A 17834-nucleotide genomic window follows, 5' to 3' on the forward strand; every position below is an offset into this window, starting at 1 on the left:
GTTCCTACCAATTACTACAATCTGATTGTTCTCATTATTTGTTTGCATACATTCACATTATTCCTCATAAACTCTATGACGTCAGCAATTAAGTTGTTTGGTTAGTCTTTAAGGGCTGGTATAGTAGGTGTTTCAAAAATATTTGCAGAATTTGACATGGGTAAGTTTAGTACACGTCTGAACTTGGACTTTCTTAGTAACTTCAAAAGAAGAGATGATTAAATAGGGGTCCTGAAGGGATGGCTATTGGTTGCCCCCACCCGCCTTTCTGAGGCAAACAGAAAGCAGAGTATTATCACCCAGTGATGTCAAGTAATACAGTAGCACAAGTCAAGCAACACTGCCATGCCCACAAAGAAAAGCCACTGACACCCAGCCAGGTGAGACCGGGCCTCACACCAAGAGAATCCAATATTAATGCTCAAACTTGAAGACGTGTCATGTTGATTATGTCCTTTAACTAGAAAATGAAATTTTAAAGACAGTATTTCAAAGAGGAAGCAATTTTCTTTAGCTTAATCACCTTCATCAATTTAAGTATCTTATTCACCTTAAATACAGTATTCAATTCCAAAACTGGAAGTAATGTACTAAATTACAGGGGACTAGGTTGGCATATATTATGTCCTGATTGTCTACTGATTGAGTAATACCTCTTTATGGCCAAAAAAAGAATAAAGGAGATATGACTGCAAATTTAATTAATTATTCAACTCACTCTCCAGTGAAAAAGCACAGGATGAAAAAGCACTGGAAGCAGTGTTCTTCTCACTACAATGTATTCTGTGAGCACACACTCAAGTCCAAGGTAGTTCAAAGGCAAACCTTCAAGGGTCCCTCCAACGTGTATGCTCCAATAACAATATCTACACACTGCTACAAAGAAACTCCTATCAACTATGCAAATATATTTTTATTACAGAATCTTCCCCCATAGTCAGTAGGGTCAAATATCCGTGGACTAAAAACATTCTCAATCTTTTAACCTAAATCAGAATTCTAATAAACGGCTGCAGCATTAGTTTCCTGGGATTAAATACAAAATTAAGCCTATCAAAGTCACAAGTTTAAATGATACTGTCTCTTCAATCTTCCAAGAGCCAAATTAAAGATTTTCATTTTCCGCTGCCTGTATCAGTGGAGCAGAAAGAATATGGTAATTAATGAAGGACTTTCTAGCTGTCCTCGATCCAAATCCCAGTACTGCCATCTAGTAGCTGGGAGATGTGGGCAAACTACTTAACTGAGCTATGCTTTAATTTCCGCATCTTTGAAAAAGGGATGATAAGAATATACATCTCTCCAGCAAAGGTTAGCATCATTACTAGCTGACGGTGACTCTTACCGCGTATCGCCTGTACCAGGCAGCAACCACGATTTGACTCTTCTTCATCAGCAGGAAGTGAGTGCGACACTTCCAGCCCCGATAAATCTTCTGGATGAGGGTGGCCAAGTCCTCTAGTCGCTGCTTCCTCAGGTCTTCCAATTTGAATAACTAAGAAGAAATAATCAATGGATTGAACAAAAGCTCCACAAAGTCACAACACACATGAATGAACTTCCAGGTGTTAAAAAAAAGCTATGAATTTGGGTCTCAATTAATGGATCTTGATAGGATGGGAGAAAAATGTGGACTAGAACTTCCAACTTCTTAAAAAAAACAAAAACAAAAAACCAAAAAAACCCCGAAACAAAAAACCCCAACAATACCACAAACCGACTGGATGAGACTGGAGGATGCTCAAGGCTGCTGGCCTGATACACTCATCAAACCTTGAACTAAAACTATCCCCCGAAGTCACCTGATACTTAAAACAACAATTAGCTCAAAAAATAATTATCTATTCGTGAATACTGTGCTCCTCTAAAGATGAGACCAATTGGCCAATAATTTCTTAGACACTAAAAGGAGAATGTCAAGAGGTAAGGCAACGAGATTATATTATTTAAAAGTACACACTAAGCTATTTTTTTTGCAATCCAAGCAACTCTCTCACACTTAAACTCACTATGCACAGTATGTAACCTACATATGGGCAATTTCTATTTCACACACACACACACACACACACACACACACACACACGCACGCGAAATAAAAGAACCCTGGGACTGTTCATGCACTGGGATGAATGTAACTGATGTGACTAAACAACCCAGGTAGAAATTACTGAACAGGAGCCTAAATTGCTCTATAAACCTGTGGAAACACAACAGAACACTGCTGTTAAAAAGAAAAAAAAATTCTGTAAGAGCAAACTACTAATGAAAAGGAGAGGCTAACAAAGTTCATCTCATGAGCAAGTTAGAACATTTTTCAACTTTTCTTAATTTTTAAATTGCCCTTTAACTGTTATACTAAGTACACTCATGTAGATCTATTCACTTATAAGTAAGTGGCTCTTCTGGATTCTTACAAGACAGAATTTAAAGTGCTCTTGTTAATTTTAAAAATTATTTTGAGTGCTATCGCATACTTCTCAGTAGAGCTCTATTTTCTAAAATATTACATAACTCAAATATTATAAATACAAATTAAATTTACTCTCACTAACTATGAATTTGAGAAGTTTTACTGTTGTATAATCTGTTTACTTATAATATCTGAAGTGCTGAATAATCTATTAGATCAAAGATCTGAGGTTTCATAAAAAAATTCTATTTTGTCCACTATTTTTTATTTGATCCGTTCTCATATGCATCTGAAAATAAACACAAGATGTAGAATTTCTGGCATCATCTCAGGCAATGTTTTGACCTTACATTTTAAGAATTTGACTCTATGAATATAAATTTAGTTCACAATGTAAAAATATTGATTACATACTGTTCTTGGGTTTCGGATGAATATTTTTGATCTACCAAAAGAATATTCTTCCACAGGAATCTCTAATTCATTAAACAAAACTTCTACACCAGATCTGTAAAAATAAAACAGAAATAAAATGCATTTTCTGAGATTCAAAAATAGTTTATCTTCTATGATGATATCAAGTTCTCAGTAGCATAAAAAGACCTGCTTCATTTCCAAGTGTAAATGCTTTTAGGAAGCACCCTTCTATCAAAGAATTTTCCAGCCTGAATTCCACATATTAAATATAATCTAGTAAATAATATTTTAAAAAGTTTTCAGAACTATGAATTTTAAGAAAATACTCAATGAACCAAATTTCTTTATTTCAAATTTCTTGCTAGAGGTTATACTTGTATCAAATATACAGGTAATGATCTACCAAACAGGGCCTGATAGGTGTGCCAGGAACTCAGCTCCTTAGTTAATCTTTGAAACTATTTTAAGCATTGCTCCTGTCCCTTAAGATGTACTAAGTGATCAACCAACAGGATGCTAAGGAATGTAGGCATTACATGGCAGAAGCTAGGACTGGACTTGGCTTGTCCATTTCTTTTCATCCTGGACTCTGAACATCAATTGTTAAAACTAACTTGTTCCCTCATGCTGTGGACTGGTGCAGGGCAGAGAGAAGACATGTCCTGAGTATGACGTACCATCCATCAGAAGGTACACTCAGGACTCAGTACACCACCACACAGCAAAAGGAATTAAAAAAACCCAGTACCCAGATAGTGCACAATTTAATTATTCAACTATGCAGAAGAGACCACACCACATGTTTCTGGTATTTTTTGTATCTTTTATAATAAAGGCAGACGGTTATGAATTAATCTTCTCGTGAAAGCTCACATTCAGTGAGAACATAAAAGCAACACCAAGACGGTAGAAGACAGATCCAAGAGTTCCAGTATAGGTCCCCGAAAGAGGCACATCAGGCCTCATTTGAGAGTCTCTGCACCCCATAGATAAAGACAATTTCTTTGAGTGGTGAGAGTAGTAGAAAGGCCACTGAACCCCTAAGAACAGATTTTCCATTTGTGGCAGCCTGCTCAACAAGCTCAAAAGCTCTTTCTGCAGGTGGACAGCTTATGGTGCTACTTCACAAGACAGGCGGACCATCTAGAGACAGCAAGAACAATTCGAGGTGGATGAGTTGGAAGCTATCTAGCCTGGGGTCCAAGTGGCACTCCTCAGCCAGCTTTAGAGGTGAATACACACGGAATCTTTACTGCTCTTGTATCTATTTCTCAGTTCAGATCCAGGTAAAGTTGAGGCTACCATCCATAGACTCTCCAAATAGAAAAACTGTCCATGTTAGAGTATTGAACATACCATGGACCACCAAGAAAATAAACAGGTCTGTCTTGGAGAGGGTGAAACCAAGTTTTTCCTTGGAGACAAGGATTCTGCAGCTCTGTCTCACATATTTTGGGCACGTGGGCAGGAGGGACTAGACCTAGGAGAAGGATTTTCATGCTCAGAAGGGTAGAGGTACAGTGTGGAGAGGAAGAACCTGGATGAGATTAATTGACACAGTAACTAGAATAATGGGGGTAGGAGTGTAGAGTCAGTGAGAATGGTTCAGGACATGGCAGGCTTCAGAGCTACTATACAGAGTAGCTGTGAGTTGCAGATGACTCGACAGGACCTAACAATAACAATAACATGCAAAAAAGAGAAAAGCTATGAGTAGTAATCCAAGATAACTCTAACATCAACCTTCCCTGATGCTACGGAAATATAAATACCAACTATTAACTGCTGCCTACTTCCTTGCCATTAAGAGTCTGAGAGGCATAATAGGTAAGCATATGGCAGCTAATCAGACGGTTGATGGTTCAAACCTACCCGGCTGTTCTGCTGCAGAAAGACCTAGCCACCTGCTTTGAAAGAAATTACAGCACAGAAAACCTGATGGGAGCAATTCTACTCTGTCACACGGATTTGCTATGAGTTGTAATGAACTCGACAATGCCTGACAACAATTTAGTGGCTCCAGGCATATTCTAAAATTTCTCTTGATGTATAAATTCTAAGTGTTGGCTTGATAAGCCCTGTGTTGACCTGATAGAAAGTTCAGAACACTAACTAATCAAGAATTAGCACAAACAGTAATCTGACAGATGAGGCCCCAAAACAAGGCCGCATCCAATTTTTCCACAAATTTCAAGTTTCACCTAACAGCTTACAAATAAAACAAATCAAAACCAACCCAACACCACATTATGTAAATGTTTTAAATGTTCATTATTAAACATGACCCATCCATTGCTTACCGTGCTGGGCCTTTCCAGTGAGGCCATGTCTGTTTGCACAGCATTTTGTATCTTTCCAGACAAGGCTCATAAGCCTGCCTGAAGGCGTAGCCTGCCCTCCTCACTCGGACGTTCTCCAGGAGACCCAGGTACCTGATCTGGTGACACACCAGGGCCTCGTTGAAGATGTGCGCCGACTTTTTATCATTTGGCTTGATACACCTAAAGAATTGCATAGATTTTAGATATTAAATTTTGTCTCTTATGGACATCGCCTCTCCAAGTGTCCAAAGCATTTATAGTTAATTATTTCCTAAGGCATTAATTTCTTATTCTTGAGAAATAAACTTAATTCTTTTACTATTATTTCAGATAATTACAAAATAGTCTGAAAAAGGATTATGTAGCAATAAAAAAGGACTACCAATGCAAGCAACAAGGACGAATGTCATTAGCCATTTTGTTGTGTGAAAGAGGTCAGACGTAAAAATATATGATCCTGTTTATAGAAGTTAAAGAAAATCTAACTGTGGTTGGAAGTCAGTAGTGATGCTACCTCTGGTGACTATGAAGATGGAGACTCTGAAGAGAAGGGATCGTAGGCAACAGGAGGGCTGAGAGGAGAGAAATACTTTATATATTGATGTGGATGTTTAAATAGGTGTGTGTGTACGTGAATAAAGAATATTTATAAATAAATGTTTATATACAAAAAATATATATCATTTACAGCCTCTGAAAAGTGCTGCAGAGTTGTCACTTGATGGCAAAGAGTTTGAGTTAGTAGTTTGTTAACTGTGCAAACAGCATTGTGGGGGAAAATGTGAAATATGAGAATTAGCAATGTGATATGAGAATTACCAGTATGTGACACAGAAATACCAAATGAGCCTTTGCTTTTGGAAAAATGATACCAATAGACTTCCTTTTATATACATTTATCTTATACACTTATGTAGGTATAAACTTAATGTTTCAATTGTTAATTTATCAGTTTAAAACAAAATGAAAATGGGTAAAATTGTGCCACTACTCAGATTCACTCAATTCTCCATTTTTTAATTCCTTATTTTACTGGTTAGAGACATTGACTTTTTTTTTTTTTAAGGCAAACCTCAGAATAACAAATAATTTGACCTGTAAGTATTTAAATTATTTTTGGCTTGAGTTACACTCAGATCTAAGCAAACAGGAAAATGATCTTCTTCTTGAATGAATTCACATTTAAACATTACAAAGTTGAAAAATGTCATGTGTCAGACATACCTAATGTAGTTGGGGTTCTTGGTCTGCAGGTTTTTCATCAGTGTGGCCACAGAGGCCTTGAACTGTGATCCGGCCGTAGGAGGCCTTTTCAGGTTGATCTTGGCAGGGTTCCCTTCAGGGAACAAAGACTTGATGAGGGAGTGGCCAGCTTTCCACATGGCTTGGGACAGGTCACGATAGAGAAGATCATTGTTTTTGTCCACAAATCCCTCCACCTGGTACAGCACCTAGGGGCAGCATATGGAAGTCAACAGCTAGCACATGGCACGCAATAATGTCACCACCGCGAAGAAAAAATGTGCAGCCTCGTCCTTCTCCAGCAAAACACTTTGTTCGTGTTAGTCACACTCTAATACCAAATTAGCCTCTAAGTTGAAATTCCATCTGTCTAAATTACAAAAGAGTAAAAAGAAATTCTATTACCTTCAGGATCTGCAAGAATAACTCCTAAAATGTTATCATAACATTTTTCAAAGGATTTCAGATTTTTTTTTAATGGAGCTATTTTTGTGGTTTTATTTCATTTTCTAGTTCACATGAGCCAATTTTGGTCTGTTTAAAAGCAGATAGGGGGAAACAAAGTAGAAATAATATTGTTATTTTCATAGATATCCTAAACCAACTGAGAAAGTGATCAGCACAGTCTCTTTTAATAATATACAGGCATTTCTGGACTTACTGCAGGTTTGATTCCAGACCATGTTAATCACACTATATAATATCAAATTAGCTTCCAAGTTGAAATTCTGTCTCAGTAACAGAAGAGTAATTCACAATCAAGTGAATATTGAAATTTAAAAAGTCACATAAATATTTTGGTTTCTCCATCCACAGTTATGTCCACATCAAGGACTGTAGTTTAGTGAGGGAGCGTTGGTGGTCTAGTCCATAGGAAGTCGCGCTCCTAACCAAAGGTGGTGCCTCTCTGGGCAGTTTGAACAACTCCAGCTGAGCCACAGGAGAAGGATGGGTAAACCTCTCTAGGGCAATACAGTCTCTAGAAACCCACAAGAGTGAGCTAGCAGTTGCTTCAGACTTGACAACACTGGATTTGAGTTAGTAGTTTAAGTGTGCAAAGAGCATTAATGAGGGAAAAAATATGAAAATAACCAAAATGTGACACACAAATACAAAAAGAACACCTACTTTCAGAAAAATAGTACCAACAGACTTGTTGTACACACAGTTATCATAAAAGTTCAATTTCTAAAACAACCCAAACCAAAGAAATAAAAACCTAGTATCTGCAAGACGCGGTAAAGCACGGTATGCCCATGGTCTGGTGAAAATTTAGAAATACCAAGCTTCTATATTTTGAAATGCAAAATAATTCAAGAATTATGTATTTACTTTTTGCTAAATATAGAGTACTCTTCTCTCTTTGGAAATTACAACTTATTAATAAGAAGGGATTGAATAACACTTCAGACTTTTAAAAAATTAATATTGTGATATATGATAGCATATTATGATTATCACAGGAATCCAGAATTAAGGTTGCATAGCAGAGTGCATTGGGGGCGGGTGGGGGGGGTTGTCTGGGTCAGGGTTGAGGGGATTGTATACCAATGAAGTTTATCTTTTGCTTTTAAAGAGAGGAGTGAACTGGGGGGAGAGGGTGTAAAGAAAACAGTGCAACAATGAATGAATGACAATCCAAAATCTCTGTAAATGTTCATTAACATTAATAAAATAAAATTTAAAAAAAATTAATGTTGTCTAAATCAAGAGACTAATTGCATTAGGAAAGTCAGCTGTCAGGGACCTTTCCAAAGTACTAAAGAACAATGACATCAGTCTGGAGACTGAGATGCACCTGATCCAGGCCACAGTCTTTGCAATTGCTTGCTATGCATCAGAATCTACACAATGACTAGGGATGACAGAAAGAGAATTAATGGCTTTGAGTTGTGGTGCTGGAGAAGAGTATTGAATATACCATGGACTGCTAGGAGAACAAACAGGTTCATCCTAGAGAGGGTGAAACCAGGCTGCTCTTTGGAGGCAAGGATTCTGAGGCTTCGTCTAACATACTCTGGACATATTTCAAAGAGGGACCAGTCCCTGGAGAGGAACATCATGCTTGGGAGGGTGGAAGGACAGAGAAAGGAGAGACCCTCAATGAGATAGATTGATTCAGTGACTGGGGTAATGAGGGTAGGTGTGTAGAGATACTAAAGTTGGCACAAGATAGAGCAGGGCCGCTATTAGTCACAAGCTACTCTATGGCACATAACAACAACAATTTATATTAGTGTTATATATATATATATAGTAAATGGCATAAAATTATTTCCCCTAAGTATCAAGTAAGTGATGTTTATTAATAAGTTATATTTATTAAAAGGTGGAGATTTCTCTAGTGTCATGCCAAAGCCTCAATCCAAGAATCATGATTTTTTATTAAATGACTTATACTTTTAAAACCTTACTGTTTAGTCTTCAGTATGCTCTCATTTTTATTGGCAAACCTCTTCTATCAGTTTTAACAGATCTTTTTCTTGGGTTAGTGTAAATTTAAAAATCTATTTGGATCCTTCATTAAGCCCACTGGTTTGGCTATCTGAACTGATATGATTTAATTCAACATGGTCCAGACTATGAAACATCTAATGATTCGCTACTTGCCAGCTGCACTTGACTTTACATGAAAGTTTGTTTAAGAATGCCTCTCTTGGAGATGTAAGGAGTCCCTGCTACAATATTTAATTTAGCAACTGAATGACAAGGGAGCTCTGGTGCCATAATCTGTAGGGAGATGCAAGGCTGCCCGAAAGGAAGACCAGCAATTAACTCCTTAGTGATTTACAGTCTGGGAAACGAAATCAAAGTTTAGCTGTAAGTCAGATCTGTCTCCAAGGCTATGAGTTGGCTACACACAAAGTCGACAGTCCCCAAGGTACCCTGGGATAAAGGCCTGGAGACGCATTTCAAAGAAGTCACCCAAACTCAACTCACCGCCACGGAGTTGGAACTGACTCAGAGCTGACTGTTAGTTGGGTTCCGCGGATTGTAAATCACACAGAAGAGACTGTCCATCCTTCTGCTGAGGAGCCACTGGTGGATTTAAACCTCCAGAGGAGAAGCAGTCTTTGGGTTAGCTGTGCAATTCCTTATGGATCTGACACTGGAACCTGAAAGCTATCCAGGGACCCACCCCACAAGGGAGCCATGAGTCTAAATGACATGACAACAGAGAATCTCTCTTCCCTGGGGACATAGTTCCAGGCTGGCCATACCTTGCCAGCATAATGCTGAATTCTGAAGCAGCTGTGAGGCAGAGTCGTGTCATTGAGGAATCTGGAGCACTTGCTCATCCTGCTTTCAAAGTGCTGGTGGGTGGCGCAGACCTGGTTGAGTTTTTCTAAGAAGGTCTCATCGGTGACCGTGCCGGGCCTCAGACACTCTTCATCCAACATGGCCAGGATTCCATTTGTGTTCTGGAATAAAGGAAATGACGTTTCCTTCCTCACTGCATTGTTTTAATAATTACTCCCAATTACACCATCAAACACAATCAACTGGGTCACAAGAAAATTCTGCTCAATTGAAACAAAGACTAGAGGGCTCAAACAAAGAAAAAAAGCCACAGCACTCAGCTCTCCTCCAGCTCGACCCAGGTGTGTGAGGGCAGGAGTGTGTCTGCATAAATCTTTGCTAATCCTGACACTGACTCCATCCCCCACAGAATAGGGTCGAGGTATCACCCACACCACTTTAGAGGGCGGATGACTGCACCTCATATTGTCTGGGGGGAGGAAAAGGCATGTGGAATCTCAAAGGCTCAAGCTCTCACAAATCCAGAAGTACAAAACTAATGTGACAGTACAGTCTCTATAACATGCTGTCATAAATTGCAAAGCAGTCTTCTAAGGCCATTGTTTGAGTCTTAGCTGGGGAAGGAAACTGACTTCAGATGTTTCCAAATTGTTCATGTGTTCAAAATAACATTTATTTCCTAGGGGGGAAAAATGCTGTAATTTTTTTTTCTTCTTTTTCTGAAGGCTGCTTTTAGGGATGCATACAATCAAGCTGTTTTCAAGAGTAAGTGTTTAGAATAAAATTCCGACTTCATATAGGATTTCTAAATGGATGGTAAACATGAGTGAGAATTTACTTGTGTGTTCAAAGCCTGTGGTCATATTTATCCTAAACAGACAAAGGAATGAGGAAGCCTCTTAACTCTGCTGGATGACTGTTGTTAGTATATCCTAGTATAGGATCACCCTTAAAGGTTGGTGCTGATGACTGGCCAGTATGTGTCAAAGAGGACCACCATGACCACTGACAGCCAGCCTCCCCCACATCCAGTGAGGCACGGCCTTTCCCTCTCCTCCAGGGGCCACGGAATCTTCCAGCCAGGGCTTATTCAATCCAGACAAAGCCCAGGGGAAGTGTGGACTCTCAAGGCCCAAGTGTGTTCAAAACAGCCCCAGAATAAACATGATTGTTAAGGGATACTGGAAGGAAACATTTCCTTTATTTACGTACTTAGGCTCCTGCGCGAGCATGAGGTTTTGCAATCATATATGCAAGGGAATTTTTTTGGCTGAGATAATCTTGCTAAATTAAGTGCATTACTGCTCTTCCTTTTCTCTCCTCCCCCGTTTTTTATTTTTTCATGAAAGAAAATAATTAAACACTATGGTTTAAGAAAGAAAATGTGCTGGTCAGGGATTCTGAAAGTTAAAGTTCCCACAGCGAACTGCCTAGGTCACAAGATTTACCCGGAAAACTCTCCAAGGATTTCCAAGATTTTTGATGAGTTTGGAATTGCTTCTGGGAATACCAGTGTTCACATTTTAAGACTGTTCATACTTTTCAAATAGTATTTTTATTAAGCTAGTCGGATGCCTAACCCCTCCTCTGAGGGCCTGCCAGAACGAATGTCGCGCACCTGCCTGCTGCAGAGTGTCAAGGACTGCAGCCTACAATATGGATTGAGGCTCAATGTCAAGAAGACAAAGATTCTCACCACTGGACCAATTGGCAGCATCAGGATGGATGGTGAAGAGATTGAGATTGTACACAGCTTTAGTTTGCTTGGCTCCCTAGTCAACAGTCTTGGCACCAGCAGCCAGGAAATTAAAAGGCGCATTGCCATGGGAAAGTCTGCTGTTAGGGACCTCTCCAAAGTACTGAAGAGCAATGGTATCTCTCTGGAGACTAAGGTGTGTCTGATACAGGCTATGGTCTTCGCAATCACTTGTTATGCATCAGAGAGTTGGACAATGACCAGGGAGGATAGAAGGAGAATTGATGCCTTTGAGCTGTGGTGCTGGAGAAGAGTATTGAGAGTACCATGGACTGCTAGGAAAACAAACAGATTTGTCCTGGAAAGGGTTAAACTGGGTGGCTCCTTGGAGGCAAAGATTCTGAGGCTCCGTCTAACATACTTTGGACATGTTGTGAGGAGGGACCGGTCCCTGGAGAGGGATATCATGCTTGGGAGGGTGGAGGGACAGCGCAGGAGAGGAAGGCCCTCTATGAGGTGGATTGATTCAGTGACTGGGATAATCGGGATGGGAGTGTCAGAGACAGTACGATCGGCACAGGACAGAGCGGAGTTTAGGGCTGTTGTACATAGGATCGCTATGAGTCGCAAGCAACTCGACGGCACATAACAACAACAACATTTTTATTAAAATGGTGATGCTTTTTAGACTACTACTCACATTCAATTTAACCAGCTATTCCACTCTTGTGAACATCTTGGAATTCTAGGATGGAAAACTGGCACTACCTAAGTTTCAACAGGATTTGTTCGTCATGAACAGAAAGTGAGTGATTTGTTGTCATTTTAGAGCCTGATATTTTATTTCAGAAACCTTGCACTTGCCTCTCTGAGACAACTGCTCTAACTAACTGCTCTTAGGCCTGAAAGACAACAAAGCCTCTAAGACGTTGTTTCAAAAGTGTTCCTCTACCAAGGCCAGGACTGTAAGCACACCTTAAAGCCTTCATGGTTAAGCTTTAACTTTAAAGCAAAAGAGCTTCCTAGTTCCACACACAAATCCATTTCACCAGTCAGTTCATATAAATGCAGAATGTGGTGTAAAACCAAAAGTTCAGAAGGTGTGGTAAAAAGCATCAAAACCAAATGGAGATTTTTACACTTATGTTCATAGAAGCATTATTCACAATATCAAGAACAGCCAAAATATCCATCAACAAATGACTGGATACTAGGGAACCTTCACACAATGGAATACTATATAGCACTCAAGAGCAACACTATATACCATGGGAGAAGCTAGAGAGCATTGAGCTGAGTGAACTAACTCAGGAGCCTAAGAAGAAATACTGTATAAGACCATTATTATAAAAACAGAAGGATAACCAGTGGGATGTCATGGATATACAAAGAGGGGAGGGGAGAAATCCTGAGGTCGAAGACTTTTGTGGATTGGAGGGAGGGAGCAAAAAAAAAAAAAAAAAGTACATGCGTGAAACATAATTTTAAAAAAGCATAAAAAAAAAAAGCATCAAATAATTTATCATACTTTAAGTCTTTTCATATACTTGCATCACCAAAAAGTTTCCATGGCCTTGGTCACTGCGCTGTCACATATAGTATCTTCGGCACACAGTCCATGGGCCAAATCAAGTCAACTTGAAATTTTTTCGGGGGTCCTGTTAAATTCACCCCTTGGCACTCCCTTCTCCCTGCTCCTTATTCCCATATGAATGGGGCACTGGAGTTTTAGGAAATGCAATGGTTAAATTTATAAAATACCCAAATGGCTGCTTGGAAGCTACTCTATTCAGTGTTCACTCGGTCAGTGACCCTGGATTGAACCCGTGTTCTAGACACACAAAAGCAGGCTGCTCTATGTAGGGGCTCAGTACCTTAGAACCACAGATGGGCTCATGTTATGTCCTGGGGCATATTAAAACGCCCAGGTGTTTATGTATGTGTTTGAGAATAGCATATGATTTCTTACAAATATAAGTCTCCAGAATTCTACATTTCCTTAAAGAAAGTGACAAAGAAAGTGGCACAGTGGTTAAATACAAATGCTTATCACAGAAAGCAGTAAGATTATTTGTAAGTAATTATTTCTATCAAACCAAAAAACCTACTTTTAAGGAAATGTTATCTATGTACTCACATTTTCTATTAGGTCACAAATGATAGCATTATTGAAGTAGTCGATGTGAGTCCACTCTATGTCCTACAAGGTAAAGGCGGAACAAAACAAAATCAGATTCTGTATCATGATGCAGCAATACTATCACATCCTTAAAACACCCCACCTGCCTCAACATATTTTATTTCCTCTCAGAATATTTGGTTTATAGAGTCAGTGCTACAAATGTCCCCCTTCCAGTTCCACAAACTTTCTGAGCACAGCAGTCCAACATTGACTCTATTCGATTAAAACAAATGATCTTGAACGGGCCGTCTCTCATTCCAGGCTCCCATCTGTGGCTACTTCCCATGTCCTTCGCTGGCACCGGGCCGAGTCTTGACTCAACAGTTCGTGAGGTCAATATTCCTCTGTATATATTTACTATGTTTATAAGGAAATATGTCAGAACTTGCTTGATCCCAACAATCTAAGACCTACATTTTTTCCCCCTTGTTAATTTTCAATTGCAAAGGGGTGGGAATTAGTTTTCACTGGAGAAGTGACTCCAGTGAATAGGGACAAGCTGAGAATATTTCGATATTCTTAAATATATGGTTGCAAAATGGTTAACTCTTTCACTATTTCAAGTATTCAAAAAGCCCAGTGCTAAACAAAATGCTTCCGACATAATGGAACACATGAAAATCGGTCAACGGGTTGTAACACTGGCTAGAAGCCAAGTCTGCAGTCAGCGTGCTCATTCTGGGCCTTTTTACACTCCATCCCTAAGTGTAAACATTTCTTTATCTTTTGAGAAGAAGAAATTTAATTCATTCAGCAAGCTGGGAATCTTCCTATATACTCTTAGAAGTGTCTTAGACAATCTGTACAAACTGTTTTAAGTTACAGATCAAAGTTTGAGCAAGCTCTTTATTATGAGAAGACCGGAAGAGAATGAATCGGGCTTTTTAGGATGTTTATGTTTGCAAAAGGTGCCAGACAAGGCTAAAATGCTTCTAAAGCATAACGATCATTCTAAAAGAAAGAGGAAGTATTTATGATTTAGAGCAAATGGATTGTTTTACTAAGTCACTGGGGATAACAACCACATTTTTTAAAATACAGTGACAACAAAAACCTCTCAAAAGACTCTGTGTACTTAATACATTAAAACAACACTACAGAAAGCTGAACAAAAGTAATGTCTTTACTAATGGATTACAGCAAATAAATGGGGCAAAAATATAGATACAATTCCTTATTTTTTTGAAATAAATTACTTCATGTTTATAAAAGAAGACTGGCTATTTAAATTATGAAAACAAGTAAATATTTTATAATTAAACAATATGAAACTTGACAAACATTACATTAAATGAGAGAATTCACATATAAAATATAGAACAGTGCCAAGCAATGTTAGCTATTTTTATTAAAAAACTGTTTCCTTAATTTTTTAAATTTTTTTGTATTACTCTGATTTTTTATATTTATATTTTTTATATTACTCTGATTTATTTACAAAGTTTGGATACATTGTTTTTCCACAAAAGATCCTTCTCATTTTGTTCATCAATTTTTTTTAAAAAGCCTTTCAAGACTGAGTAATGCTTTAAATTATACTTTAACTTATGTCCACTAATATTGATTATTTTGGTGTCAAAAACCTCAAATCTACCACCATTAAGTCAGCCCCTGGAGGCACCTTCCGGTGGGTTCCCCAGGCTGTGAACTGCACACGAGGAGACAGCCCGTGTGGAGCAGCGGGTGGATTTGAACAGCCAGAGAGGTGCTACATTTGGGGTAGCAGAACAACTCCCTGCTCTGGCAAATGCCTGGGCTGTGTAACTGCCACTAACCACACATAGACTCTCTTTGCAGTCAAAATCTCCTGTAACCCACTGACTATTCTATCTCTGCAGCTGCCTTTCCCAAACTAACATAAAAACGGAACTCTATAATATGCAGTCTTCTCAGGCTGGCTGTAGTTGCTTTTGAGTGTCATCCATGTTCCTGGAAATATCAACTATCAGTTCTTTAAAATGACTGAGTGGCATTCAGTTGCATGAATTTCTTTTTCTCTATTTTCATTTCATACTGGCTTGCATACAAAATCCATATACGCTGTGTATCATTCCTGTGCTCTGCAATTCACACATTCTTACATTCATATTGTGTTTAAAACGATCATTTATATATACTGTGTTTTATAAAACTAATTACCATTGATCTATGCCTACTATTATTACCTTGCCTTTCCAGGTTCCCAATGGATCTTTCCTAATTCCTTCACATCCAAACTCAACTCACTAAACTGTTAACCTAGGGATTTCCTCTCTTCTCCATCCTCTGCCTCCGTGCCCTTCCTCACTTTTGGACTTTTATCTATGTCTTACTAGTTATCCCATATGACTCAGCTACTGCACTGCTGGAAATACACCCCAAGGAAAATAAGACTGAGACACAAATGGGGATTTGTACACCTACATCTATGTTCACAGCAGCATTAGTCATAATACCAACAACATGGAAACAGCCTGAATATCCATCAGCAAACAAATGACCTGAGAAATTACTGTTCAGTCACACAATGGAACACTATGCAGCACTGAGCAACAATTTTGTAGAATACAATATAACATGGGAGAATCCAGACAGCATTATGCTAAATTAACTAAATCAGTCTCATAAGGACAATTATTGCATAAAATTAATGCATGAATATGCCAGGGTTGTTTGTATGGGCTAATTTCTTAACTCATTATTATTATTTTACATCATCGCTCAATTCCAATGAGACCACAGTGAATCAGCTGATAAGTACTGTACATCTACTAGGTGCTAGGCATTGTTCTGACACATTGAAATGGTAGCAAAAAGCAAATTAAGACCATAAACCTGGTTACTTTAAATAATGTGAATATATATGTATTTCAAAGTAGTGTTTACATAGTTTTGGAATCCACAATTTATGTATTTAAATATTTTAAAGAGAATAAAAATGTTAAATAAAATATTTTAATTGAAGATATTTTCTTTTAAAAAATTTACAAAAGAAGAACATTTTTAAAAAGTATTTGAGAATTCATATGTCAGTAACATAAGAATGGGTAATAAAATGTAATGAAGAGAGTCATCATGATATGGGGCTGCTGTTAAACAAAGTTAAGGAAAGGTTAACATATTGATACAACCAATTGTGGCATTGTACAGGGATAGGAAGGGAGGGAAAGGGAGTAAAATTTAATAAATTGATGGGTTGGGTAAAGAGAAAGGCAATACACAATGAGGGCTGATTAGAGATCTTAATTAATTAATCAATGATAACTGCTCTTATAAAATAATAATGTCTATACCAAACAAAAATGTCTATAAATGTATGAAAAACGAGTATGATTTGTAAGCCTTTGGCTCAAATGAAGTAATTTTTAAAAAGAAAAAAAAAATAAAAGAAAGAGAAAGGACTTGAACATTACCTCCCGAATATATTCTTCCTGTTCTTCTTTAAGGGTCAATTCAATGAAGATTTGTTGCAGCTTCTCATTGCAGTAATTAATAATGAACTGTTCAAAACTGTTGTCCTGTTTGGGGGGGGGAGGGAATGAAAACAGTTCTTAAACCCTGTCAATGAAATGCTGGCATTTCAATCCACCAGAAACAGCACGCATGGCATTTCAGATTTCACGAGGACCAGCACACAGCTCTGATCACAGTGGCTTGCATATCTGGGCTACTTGAGAAATGAACAGCCCATGAATAAGTGAATGAATGAAGGATACATAAAATGTACAGTTTGTGAAGGATGAAGATTTTCAGTTGACAGAGATGCACTACACACACAGAGTTTACAAATAAAAAAAAAATATAAGAAGTACATTTTTTGTTCCTTCTAGGGAATAAGAAGATTAACAGTGAGATTCACTATTTGCAGCAAAAGTTCTTATTGTTCTGTTCTCAGGTGAAATTTTAGAGCTCAAAAAAAGGCCTCCTTCCTTGACTACTTACCCGATGCCAGGTCAGATCCACTTGTCATGTGTGCACATATGCGTACACATGCATGGACTAGCTTCACGTTCATGTGCCTTACTGGGCTGGACATCCCTTAAAGGCAATGATGAACCAGGTGTGTGTTCACCTTGGTATTTCTATGTGCTGCAGAGCACCTAGTAACAACTCAGTACGTATCTGACAGGACAACAAACAACATTTCTAAAAAATGGAGAACCAAATAGCTCGCTGTGAACACACACTCAGCAAGTAGCCTCAAAGTCCTCCATAAATGATGTTATTGCTGTGTGCTGATTGAATTGCTTGGGGACTCACAGCAACCCCAGATGACAGAGTGGAACTACTAAAAGTATTATATTTTAGGGCATTATTTTTATC

The 17834-nt window shown here is 38.3% G+C and overlaps 1 protein-coding gene across 2 annotated transcripts in view; it reads right to left on the reverse strand.

Annotated features, from left to right (window-relative positions):
* Positions 1 to 17834, reverse strand: part of MYO1B (myosin IB) — a 173699-nt gene that overhangs the window by 26920 nt on the left and 128945 nt on the right. For both annotated transcript variants that reach the window (XM_006878750.1, XM_006878749.1), the window contains exons 13-19: positions 16925 to 17029; positions 13488 to 13550; positions 9615 to 9815; positions 6376 to 6602; positions 5131 to 5331; positions 2828 to 2921; positions 1346 to 1495 (exon numbers count right to left, since the gene is read on the reverse strand). In XM_006878750.1, coding sequence (XP_006878812.1) covers positions 1346 to 1495; positions 2828 to 2921; positions 5131 to 5331; positions 6376 to 6602; positions 9615 to 9815; positions 13488 to 13550; positions 16925 to 17029 — 1041 coding nt within the window. The remainder of the gene's footprint in view (positions 1 to 1345; positions 1496 to 2827; positions 2922 to 5130; positions 5332 to 6375; positions 6603 to 9614; positions 9816 to 13487; positions 13551 to 16924; positions 17030 to 17834) is intronic.

This window comes from Elephantulus edwardii, unplaced genomic scaffold (genome assembly GCF_000299155.1).
Source record: "Elephantulus edwardii isolate Elephantulus edwardi_28Jun2011 unplaced genomic scaffold, EleEdw1.0 scaffold00001, whole genome shotgun sequence".
Lineage (NCBI taxonomy): Eukaryota > Metazoa > Chordata > Mammalia > Macroscelidea > Macroscelididae > Elephantulus > Elephantulus edwardii.